Below are 12,827 nucleotides of genomic sequence, written 5' to 3'. Positions count from 1 at the left end.
TCTAGCACTAATAGGAGAGGAGATATATAGTTTTACTGCAACTTGATATGCCATGGCTCGTTGATATCCATGGGAGTCCTGCCCTTTTCTGAAGAGAAATGGAGGAGTAATGGATGGGGAGAAGGAAATATAAGTGGGGGGAGGAATGGGAGGCAATGAGGGAGGGCAAAGTGTACTCAGAATGTATAAATAAATAAATAAATAAATACCAAAAAAATGTGTCCTATAAATGCTTTAGAAATCCCAGAACATGATGACAAAGTTGAGATAGACCTACAAATGCTATCATGGGAAGAAGTGTATCTGTTTTAATAAGTGTTGGCGGCAAGTTGAAGATCAATAAGTACATCATTAAGCATTTATGTTAAAGTAACTCATATTTTAAAAGTAAAACTTGTATGAAAATGACAAAAATAAGCTCTAAACTCATAAATATCAGGATAACCATTGTGATCTTAGAAGAAAGGACTGAACTTTGAAAGGGACAATTATAACATATTTATAAAATTAGGCTGATTTGCAACTAGAATGAAACCAATACCTTTTGCAACTAAAATGTTCAAATTAGCCTAACTGGAAAAAATATTAGTTGTATATTAGGTGAAGTAACTGCTGATAGACGAATACAAACTGAGATTTGAAGCCTCAACACAAGAAAATATTCTTTGAGCACATACATTTATGAGCCTGAAATGCTTTCTTCTACACTACCGAGGCACTTAAGAGACATAAATTTACATATAATTTGGTAGGGACCTCCTATTCTTGTGGTTCATTTAGTTCAAGCTTGGGTATCCTAAAGTCTGATGATGACAGATAGGCTCCTAGGTGACTCTGCCCCTAGTACAGCATAGTCTAGCCTTGGCTGATACCTCACCACTAGCTCCTACACATCTTCAAATTGCTTCTGCTTTCTTGGATGTGTTTAGATGGACCCAAACAAAGAATGTTGTTTCCAACATATGCCTGTTCACAAGCGTAGTAATGTATAAGTGATTCTGCTGGATCCTCAGTGGTAATTTTACCCCAAACTCTGTTAGGTGACTGATTTGCTCTCTCCTCAGCTGTGATTTGAATTTACATGTGGAATTCCACTTGCCTTTCAGTGTCATTTTTTTTGTGGATGTCAAGAGAAATGCCAGTAGTTTTCCTTTCTTCCCAACAGAATTCATTTTTATGGCCCAGGACAAGTTCATTTTTGATGCCTGATTTTTGAAAGCTCTTAATCAAAGCTCCTACTTGTTTAGCTAGATGTGACTAAAGCAATTGAAACCTGAAAGGGATTATGTTTTAGTTGATTAGATGAGTCATGAAGTCAGGGGGTCTCATTGGATGGTTAAGAGGCGTTTTCTTCTCTGCTTAAATAATTGACTAAAGTAGGACTCTTTGGTTGAGTACCTCCCTGTATATAGCCCAAATATGACTCTTCAGTGGTGTGTCTCTTTTTGTGTGTCCCAAGCCCTGAGTGGCACTCTTGTTTATTTTAGATTCTGGTGCTCATCCATGCTTTCAGGGATGTGCCTGTTCCCACCAGTCAGGATAAAGCCCAGGAGTGTAACTGCCTTTGAGTCATCTATGGTTCTGTAATGACCTCAATAAACTCATTAGTTAAAACAGTTGGAGAGGTGAAGCCATTCCTTTGGTCTATCAGTATTATCTATATCTGGGATGAAATCCTTTCTTCTCGTCTTCTTGAAAAAAAAAAAAAAAAAAAAAAAACCTTGTGACCCAAGGGACCAATCAGTGACTAACAAAATAAAAGATGAGTTAAAGGTATGACCAGTCTCTCTTCTGTAGTATGGAATGGCGTGTTATTGTAATAGTTGCGTGGTCTCTGCTATGGATTATGAGATATGCAATTGATTTTGAGCTATCTGCCTAAGTTTGAACTTACCCAAGGCAGAATTTCAATAGGAAATAGACATGAGGAAGGAGTCATCCTTGTTCACATCTGATACAGCATCAAAAAATGAATAAAGAAAGAGAATGATCCAGAAGTTAACAACATTGTTTCTGACATTTAAGGTGAGGAACATAAGGGAAAACAGACCGAAACCAAACAAAACAACAGATCAAACAAATGCATTATGTGGCAAGAACTACATGAAACCACAGTTTAAAGGTACACTAACAGAGAAGTCTAGTGTTCTTCTAAACCTCTGGAAGACTTTGAAGCCAGAACAATAGTTCACTAGAGGCACAAATGAAACTGAATAGAATCTGATTCCCATTACACCCTTGTCTTGGAGGAAGGAGCTCTTATGAGATGCATCCCACTCCAGCTCCTCCCCTAACTGCATGCTCAAGGTTGCATTCAGTTGAAGATAACACAGGGCTACCAGAGTAGATTCATTGATGCTTGCTAATATGAGAACATTTGACTGATAAATTGTGGAGTTATATTAATCTTCAACTCAGAAAACTCCTGGAACAATGGGTAACAACTGATGTGTAGGGAGAAAGATTAAACCAGTCCTAGAGGTCAGTAATTATCCCCTCTGAGATTATATATTTTCCCCTGCAAGGAAACCTACTGTGACATACATATTGCTTCAACACATTTTGCCTATAACTGTTGTTGGGTTTTTGCCTAAGGGAACAAATAAAGGCAGTCATGTATGTTTAGATGAAACAGGAGCTTGGATGAGCCCAAGATACTTTCAACAGCCAAGTCAAGTGGAACTGGTGTGGAGGCCAGAAGGCACAGAAGTAATGTTACCAGCATTACTAGGACCAGAGCCTGTGTTCTAGCATGCCTTATCAAATAGATTTGAACATCTATTCTCAATAGGTCAGTCAATGAGAAAGCTTAATTACTCAATGTAGACACTGGGAAGAGAGACAAAGAGATCCAATAGCTATGTCTCCAAGTTTGTCATCACAATCCTAAAATGAGGTTAAAGTTTTAATAGAAAACAAAATTCTGTAAAACTAATCAGTTGGGCCTAGTTATGTGCCATGATTAGGGTTTTCATTGCTTCAATAAAACACCATGACCAAAATGCAACTTGGGGAAGAGAGGGTTTATTTTACTTACAATTCCATATCGCTGTTCTTCATCGAAGAAAGGCAGCACAGGGACTCAAACAGAGCAGGAACCTAGGGGCAGGAGCTGATCCAGAGGCTATGGAGGAGTGCTACTTACTGGCTTCTTCCCCATGACTTGTTCAGTATACTTTCATAAAGAATCCAGGTCCACCAGCCCAGTTTGGCACCACCCATGATAGTCTACCACTCCCTTATCAATCATTAATTAAGAAAACTCCCTACTTGCTTATAGCCCAGTGTTATATAGGCATTTTATTAATTGAGATTTCCTCCTCTCAAATTATTTCAGCTTGTGTCAAGTTGACAGAAAACTATCCAGCACAGTATAGTCCCTCAAGCCACTGTTGTCTCAGTTCCAGTCTATCTTTCAAAGTCTTTTGCTAAGTTATAAATCTGTCCAGGGAGACAAACTCCTATTTTAGCTAACAAAATCAGTCTCCCACTATCAGGGTAATAGACTCAGAACAGCAAATTGTCTACCGTGTCAGAGTGAATTTCTAGTTCACTGGGAAGATAGAATACGTAGGCTCCTAAGCATATATATCTCAGACCAATGTTAGCATCTCAGACCATGGTGCAATGCCCTTGGGTGATAAGGCTGAGCTGTAGTAGTGGCAGGAGCCTTCTGCAATGCCCAGTGTTGCAGGGAGGGCAGGTGTCTGCAGCTATCATAATACAAGCTAATAACTAGCAGGTGATTTTCCTCAGATGACTGCCTTAGACTAAAATCTATGATGGAACTCTGGTAGGCAACCCCAGGAGAAAATCATTTTAGATTAAGATTCCTGTGATGAATATGCTGTTCCTGTTATTATTAAACATATATAACAATGAATATGTATTAGCCCACCCCTTCTGAGCATATCTCTGCAGATCTACGAAGATTTACTGTCTTGTAGTGATGCTACATAGACAAATAGATCACTTCTTAATTCTTAATGATGATCCTAGAAGAATTCCTAAAAATATATCAGTATTTATACTGTTTTATAATGGGACAGTTATTATATCCTTTTCTGATGGCTAAAACTGTTATGAGAACTCTGTGAGTCTCCCATATGTCACCAGTTAATTGCTTCTAGAGAGTAACCAGACATTCTACTACTCAGGGCACATTCCAAGAAGTTGTAAAACCATTAACCAAAGATCACAAAAAGACTAATGATTTATTATAGGTGCTAGGATAGAAGAAAAATATTGACTGGGTTTATCTATACAAAACGTCACTAATAACTTAGTTATGGTTTTTAACACTCGATGAACCTGTGCAGCTTTGACAGGTGATGAATATTTAGCCAGATAAATACTCCTAATGGATATGCCTGTAAACATTCTCTGTTGTAAGCTTCTATTTCAGTTTATGATTTGAATTTATGCAAACTTGTGATGAACTTTTACCATGTGATCATGTATTCTGAAAGATGTATAAGTGCTGAGGACACAGAGAGAGGAAGAACTGAGCCGAGGAGAACTTTTTAGACAGAATACTTTCTAGACAAACCTGAACAGAACTTTTTAGAACAGAACGGAGGATAACTTTCTTAGTCAGGATACAAGAGAACTTTTTAGACAATACTGATCTCAAGAAGAACTTAGATGTATATGCATAATATTGGAAGAAAAGGCATCGAGAGTAAGAGCATTATTGTGACATCAGAGCAGGAGGAGAGAGAAAAATTAAAAGGAGAATGCAGAGTGGAATAACTTAGAAACTATAGGTAATATAGAAAACTAAGAAAGTAATGTGCAGAATGCAGAGGGAAAGAGGGAAAAAAGAAGAACCTGCAGAGAGAGCAGAAGAAGCAGGCAGGCTTCTCCTTATCATGGGACAGAACAGGTCTTTTCTTAATAACAAGGCAAGTTTAGTCTTATTAAAGGAACAAAGCTTTCTTCTTACAAACTTGAGTTTAATTCTTAACTCAGTTTTCATCCAGAATGGGTGAGTTCTTTCTGCACTGGGGCTTGGTCTTTTGCTCCAAATGCATATGTAAGTGTGGATGTGTGTGTAAGTATGTAATTGTGAGAATGGATGCAAGCTGAATCCAACTGGTTTGAGTGGAAATGTATAAATGCACATTCGTGAACCTGTATATGAATTTACATGAATTTATGCATATTTGCTTATGTAAAAGTTTTTCCTTCTGCGAATGTTATTTTCTTCTCTTGGTTCAATAGAAGTTTATTATTGCTCCAAACTTCCCCCTAGCCTGACAAGAAAGAGGCATCTGGACAAAAGGGGGAAAGTCTCTAGCAATTAATCCTTTACTTAATCTACTGCTGTTTTAGAATAAGGTGCTAAGTGCCACAGTCTGCAGTTTCTGGCCTCAGAGGAACACAGAAGGCAGGTCAGCAAAGTAACTTAGCTTTAGATAAATAAACTTTTTATTATTATACAGCAACCCTAAATGTTTCATAAAACAAATTCTTACCCCCATATCTCCTAAGACAAAAGTCTTGTGCTCCAGCCCAAGGAGAACCAATGAGAAAGGAGACTCAACTAGGGCTGACCCCTGGCAGGTGGCAAACCTTTCTAGTTTCCAGAGGTGGCTAGAAGATCAGGAAAAGGAAGCAGCCATGATGGATGGGTAGGTACAAAAGACACGCCCGGGGAAAGGGGCAGTAATGACAGTAAGTAATGAGACTTGGACAGAAACATATCCAGAATCATCTGGGTACTCACCTATCCAAGATCCAGCCACAAACAATCCCCAAATTATGTTTGACTCATGAAGTAACCTTTTTAAAAATTATTTTTATATGTAAATAATATATTTAGAAAAAAGTTAAATACATAATAAGTTGAGTTTTTATAAGTTCAACATTGTTTTCTGTGCACTTACTTGGTATGCAAATCATAGCTTACCAAAATTTGCAATTTATATAGACTAATATTTCTAATTAAAAATAGATTCTTCTCTTATACAATACATCCTAACCACAGTTTCCACCCCCTATACTCCTCTCAGCTCTACTCATACCTCTCAGCTCCCACATCCATCCCCCAACTGTTTCGAAGAGCAGGCCTCAAAGGGACAACAACAACCAAACATGACAAAACAGGACACAATAAGACAAGGCAAAGGCTTACATATCAAGGTAGGACAAGGAAATAGGAGGAAAAAAGTCCCAAGAGCAGGAAAAAGTAAGAGGCACATGTTCTCCCACTGTTAGCAGTCCCACAAATGACCAAGCTATAACATGTAGAAGAATTTTAATCCAGCAGCATGGCTGCTCTGCCAAGGGATCACATCCAAAGACCTAGGTCTGTATAGTATGGCTGGAATGACATGCTTTTAATCCCTCTAGCTAGAATATAGACACACCCTTAGTACACACATTTAATCTCAAACAATGAAGGTAAAGTTAGCCATGTTTGAAAGTGATGTCTAATTGGGCGGCAGACAAAGTGACAAATCAAAGAAAGATTTGACAGAAGGAGTCAGAGATAGGATATGTCTAACTCTCAGGAGAACAGACAGAAAGGAGAGGCTGCTTAAGAGAGCAGGAGAGAGAGGGGGATAGCAGAGGCAATTTTTACAGAGACAGTTGCAGTAGAGACCGAATAAGCCAAAGAATGTGAAAAAGTCAGAAAATTAGAAGAAATTGCCAGAGTTAGTTTGAGACCAAACAGAGCAATTCAGTCAGAAGCCAAAAGAGAAGCCAGTTTGAATATGTCAGCTTAGAGAGGAGTTTGGGTCAAAATAGTTGAGTTAAACCATCCAGCCACAGTTTAGAAAGAACAAGAAAGGATGAGTTTATTCAGCCATAACCCTCTGAGATGACAATTACATCTGGAGAATAAAAGATACTTTTAGATCAACATATAGGCAGAGGACTTGATGCAGACCAAATCAGGTCCTGTGCTTGGTGCTTTAGTCCCTGTGAACCCATGTCAGCCCAGCTTAGTTGATTTGGTGGGCCATGTTCTACTAGTGTCCCCCATCCTCTCTAATTCCTATAATCTTTCCTACCCAACTTCCCTAGGGGTTGCTGAGCTCTAATGGGAAGGATCAGATGGAGACCTCCAATTTAGATTCTATCTCTGTATAATGTCTGGTTGGGTGTCCCTGCACCTTCTCCTATCTGCTGTTGGAGGAAGCCTCTCTGATGATGACTGGAAGAAGCACAGATCCATGAGTATAGCAGGCTATCATTAGGAATCATTTCATTGATTTAATTATTTTTAGGCCAGTCCTGTTTGGTTCTACCCTAGATCTTTGGGCTATCCAGTTTCCAATCATACATAGGGCAATGTAGGGCATGGACCTTAAGTTAAACCAAACATTGGTTGTCCACTTCTACAAGTTCGCACCACCATGCCCCTTGCAGTGCCCCAGCATATCTTGCAGGCATGAAGTTGAAGGATCTGAGTTTGTATTCTCGTTCTGTAGCCTGTAGAGTACCTTCCCACACCAAGGTGACTGGAATGTTAAGAGTAAAGGCTCCATTCAGGCACCAGCTCGACTTCTCTACATTCAATTAGCTGTTTGATGTTTTCCACTGCAGTGGAGTCCCACTGTCAGTGTGCAGGGATCAATCCTCTGTCCTAGCATCAGCATGGGTTGTTTGGTGATCTCCATGGAAACCCCTCAGCCAAAACCTCAACCAAATACAATGCATTCCCACCACTGGAAGCCTTGCTTGGCCACCAATGATGGTCAGTTCAGACTCCATATCCTCCATTACTATGAGTCTAACTATGTCACTGTCTTAGTGAGGGTTTGCATTGCTGTAAACTGACACCATGACCAAGGCAACTCTTATAAAAACATTTCATTGGGGCTAGCCTACAAGTTCAGAGATTCAATCCATTATTATCAAGGTGGGAAGCATGGCAGTGTCCCGGCAGGCATGGCACTGGTGTTCTACATCTTGTTCCTAAGGGAACCAGAAGACTGGAATCCTCAGGGTGCTAGGAGGAAAGTCTCAACGTTAACCCCCACTGTGACACACTTCATAAAATAAGGCCGCACTTTGTAATAGTGGAATTTCCCATTAGTCAAGCTTTTTCAAGCCACCACAATCACCTTTATAGATTCCAGGATGTTTCCACAGCACTAGGCTTCCACCCCCCACACCTGCAAATGTTTCCAAATTCCATCTGTCTCTCCCTGTACTCTCTCCATTTATTTCCCCATCCCTCCCACATCTGTTCTTGTCCACCCTCTACTGAACTGCAAATGTGTTATTCTATTTTTCCTTCCCAGGGAGGTTCACTGGTCTCCTCCCCAGCCCTCTTCTTTGCCTAACCTCTCTGGGCCTGTGAATTGTAGCTTGATCATTTACTTAACAGCTAATACCCAATTAAAAATGAATGGATGCTTCTCCTACATGAGCACCTTATGAGTGCCTGGACCCTGTGGGTATCAGATCTCCTGGAAGAGGATTTACAGACCTGTGAACTTCCATGTGTGTATGATTCCCAAACTGCCTTGTTTTACAGCATTGACATTGGGCTACTTGCCCTGGCAGACCTCTCCACAAACCTTACGTACTAGTGTTTATGGTCTGAAAGAACCCCTAGTTGTATTGACAGGGCTGCAGATCCTGCCCTCACCCTATCTACAGAAAATGATGGTTCTGGCTTCTACTATATCAAACTTTTCTACAGGTAAGGAAACATCTGGTTTCTGCCATGCCCCACTGCTAACAGAGGACTCTACAATAAACAGGTGCCCGGCGAAGGCTTTTGGGTTAGAAATTCTATTTATTTATTTTTTTAGTTGTCATTTTAATTAGTTAACCACACTACACACTAAATAGTATAAGACAATCAAAAATTAAATTCTTGTTCAAGCTAATGCCATTTTTTCCCATTGCCCAGAAAATTTCAATGCCACTGGTATCTTGTGACATTTTATAAACTAAAACAGAAACCATTCTCATTTGTTTTCAAAATAATAAAATTCTTCAAACCTGGATCAATGACAATGCATCCATTACAAATGACTTAAAATTAATGGATCTTGTATCAAGAGTATCAACATTTTAGAATACCAAGAATTCTAAAGTCACTCAAAATAAAAGTAGAATGCTTTATGCTCTCCTCCCACCAGCTCTCAAATGAGGGTACAGTACTTAGACCAATGAGTCAGCCTGACCTGATGTTGGATGGGAACTGCCAGTGCATTAGACTGTGCAGGTCAGAGCTGTAGAACTATCTGCTGGATGATCCTGGCCTGGGCCCTCTCTGTCTCATCTCTCAAAGCCTCTGCATATTTTTCAGTGTAGGCTCTGGGATCAGTCATAGTAATGCTGGCAAAAACCTCCAAGACTTTCATTTTGGTGGTTTCTGCAAAGGCCCTTGGGCCCCACAGAAACTCATAGCTAGGAGGATCACTATTNGGCACCTGCCTGTATTCCAGGTACCCTTCCTGCACAAACTCCTCAGAGATGAGCTTCCTGGGGTCTTGATGTATGTAAAGATGCCTCCCACCACACAACTCTATGTTATTCAGCATTTTCCAGATAATCTCCTCACTGACACAATTTCCTTGCATGAAAATAGCACCAAGAACAACTATTAGGTTGCCTGTCTTGGGCTTACCCTGGACATCAGTCAGCATCCCATCATAGGTGAGCCCCAGGGCAGTGACAAGGATATAGGATTGGACAAATGGGTCCACTTCTATCATGTCAATGTCAGAAACCAGCTTTAAGGACTCAGAGGCCTCACTAAAGATCAGAGGGTAGTACTCCTCATACTCTCTACCAATACTTTCCAACATTTCTGCTTTGGTAGTAAATGCCTTCATTTGATAATTGAAAAGCAGAAAGTTTGCCAATTCATACACCTTTATGTTATGTGCATTGTACAAGATGTACAGTGGGTCTTCCCATTCCTCTACTTGGTTGCTGGAAGCTTCCTCAGATGGGCCTTCAGGAACAGAGGCCAGTATCACAAGGGGAGAGGAGGCTTTTTGAGGACTCTGGGGAGGACTTCGTATTCCACTACCGTACACCTTCTTTGAGGTGGGAGTGGCTTCCTCCTCATCTACCACAGCCATTGTAGCCTGAGCATTGTCTAACTCCCTTTGGCTCCGAGCACTGCCTTGGAAGTTGCAGTAATGGGTGTTATCGGGATTTTCCATTGTGACTTTCCTGTAACAATGAACAGGATAGTGTCCCAATCACAGCAGCGAGGATATACACGCCTGGTGGAGAAAGGGAGAGAGTGAGTGAATTCCGCTGGCAGCCACTGTCTCACAGCCCTCACAAAGTCATGTTATTTGATTTCTCTAGGGTCACAAGGACTCTTAGCAGACCTAGAACCCTGAAAGCCTGAAAGAGGAAGTGACCCAACTATTTCGGGTGCAGCCAAGTCACAGAGCTGGTAACCTCAGGGCTACCATCAGAATATTTGAGGCCAGGGAATCTGGACTATCTATATTCTAAGCTTTTGGTATCATTGATATATACTTGTAGTATGTACCTTCCCCAAAACTTCTGAGGCTGCACAGCTTTGTGCTTGTGTATGAACTAAAGACACTGTCTCAGATGAAGCCTTTCATCTCCTGCCCTCTGAAACTAGTGTAAGAGATGATGACAACATCCCACAGCTGCAAACTGCTAGTTTGAAGCAGTTTCCATTCTTCATAGGAAGGGTGAGGCAGACTGTGGGGGTGTAACCCTACTTAAGGTAAGTGGTGCCTTCTATGATCGATCATTCTGGGCCCTCAGGTTTCCCCTGTCAAGGGCCAGACACTGCCCTTCTGCTGGCCTATAGCAAACTCAAACTCTTAACTGTTCACCTCCCTTAAACATAATAAAAGGGATTAAGAGCACTTCATATCTGGCTCAGGTTCAATTCAATGTATTTTATGTGTTCTGAGATGTTGGAGGTCTCATCACTTACCTTGATAAGCAATAAGGACTGACTGCTTCCCCTGATAATCCAAAGCTAGTTTCTTTAAGTCAAGAGCCTATTTCTGTGAAGCAGAGGGAAGAATACATGAGGTAAGGAAATGCATCTATGGTCCCTGGGTTTTCTCACAACTGACAGGAGGGCAGGGAGAGAACAAGTCTCTTCTTGTTTAAAAGGCAGGATTCCTCTAGTCCTTACCTTGAGTCCTGACACCCCTGAGATTTTCCCTCTGATGACTCCAGTCAAACTCCCCTTTACCAGATCTTTCAGCTCCCTGAGACCAGTGACCTATAAACAAGATGAGGTGCTTAGGCTGATAGCCCTACCCAGCACTGTGGGGGTCAGGTATGTGAGAAGTGCAAGATCCTGGGAAATCCTGTTTTTAAGTAAGGCCACCCACTCTGGTCAATAGCCTCACCTTGACATCTGGGAAGGTTTCACATCTCCTTACATCGGCATGGGTTGTCCTGGGATGTTCACATGGTCTGAGCTCATCTCTGCTGATGTTAGAGTTTTCTAATTCCATCTGAGGTTCACTCATCTGACTTGTACTTCCTGACATCTTCCCTTATGTCCAGATGACACAAGATCTCATCTCTCCAAAGACTCCCGCCTTCCTGCCGAAGGTAGAAGTAAGCATGCCACTTGGTGCCTCGGAATTTTGGCCTCAGAATATAACCAGGCAGCACAGTCCCTTCTTTCTCAGCCTTGGACACATACAGTCCCCAGAAGTACATGTCTGAGATATGGATAATCCAGAGACTCCTCTCTCTGTTTACCACATGTGGTTCCCTCTGCCAAACTGACATCACGTCTAGAACCAAAATCTTCACCTTCTAGAGAAGTTCCACCACAAACCATGAAGCATAAAGGAGAGGTAGACACAGCACCCACATACCCAGAGCTCTCTGGGTAACGTTAAGAGAGGTGGACAGGTATTATGACATCCCTTGTCGGGGAGGGGATTGTACTTTTTCCTTACCTTTAGTTCTCACCATTGTAACTCAAACTCACCTAGACTGCTTACAAATGCTGGACAGTTCCTCTGGTAACCTTTATGTGGCTCCCTCTGCTGCTCAGATAATATCCTTCAGTGAGTACACTCACTGTCCTTGAAGAGGGAAGAGAAGTGACAATGAAGCATATCTGTATACCTGTGGGTGGGGGCTCACAAAGCTTATGAGAGTAGGAGTGTCAGCAATGCGAATGCTGGATTACATGTGGACTATCTAAGTTGTGCTCTCCTCAGTGGACCCTAGATATTTCCTTGACTACTGATGTATCTATCCTAGGACATCTTTTACATTGGGCCTCATAAAAGGTTCTGACCTTATATCTACTCCGAGAACAAAGTAGGACACTCCCCTGATTAGCCTAGCCACATGTAGTATAGTACTATTTACAGATATACAACTGGACTATCTCTTCCATTTACCCTCAGGGTCTTACCATATTAGTTCATGAAGTTTAGGCCCTCTCTACTCCAATTGCCTCCCAAAAAATGACCTAAATCAAAGACCCTTTGGAGGGCTTTTTGTGTCCACCCTAAGCTCTCACCTAGACTCAGAAGGCATCATGTGGCCATTTTTCTTCAAGGAACTTCAGAAATAGTGCTAAGTCCTTGAAGTCCATGTATGCAGTACTGGTAGCTTGGATAGAAACTCATTCCTACAAGTCTGCCCGGGTTTCCTTCAAGACCCTCAAAATGATACAAGGTAGCTAGGTAGTCTGGGCCTAACCATCTAGAAACAGGTTACCACAATCCACTCTTAACTCCCATCTTTATTTTAAAATGTTTGCTGATTCCTGATTTCAGGGAACTTAGGAAATGGAACCTCTGGCCATAGTTCCTTGAGAGGGAGGAGAAGGGGCTCATTTCGATAAATGGGTCCCTGTTTGATGTAGCTCACATCCA

The 12,827-nt window shown here is 41.3% G+C and overlaps 1 protein-coding gene across 1 annotated transcript; it reads right to left on the bottom strand.

Moving 5' to 3' along the window:
• Window positions 1–9,191: 9,191 nt before the first annotated feature.
• LOC110286500 (melanoma-associated antigen 10-like) lies at window positions 9,192–10,139 on the bottom strand. The gene has a single exon (XM_021152865.1). It carries the CDS (start codon window positions 10,137–10,139, stop codon window positions 9,192–9,194), a length of 948 nt encoding a protein of 315 aa, XP_021008524.1.
• Window positions 10,140–12,827: the final 2,688 nt, after the last annotated feature.

The sequence above is a fragment of the Mus caroli genome, chromosome X (genome assembly GCF_900094665.2).
Source record: "Mus caroli chromosome X, CAROLI_EIJ_v1.1, whole genome shotgun sequence".
Classification (NCBI taxonomy): Eukaryota; Metazoa; Chordata; class Mammalia; order Rodentia; family Muridae; genus Mus; species Mus caroli.
This window is presented reverse-complemented; position numbering and strand designations above follow the sequence as displayed.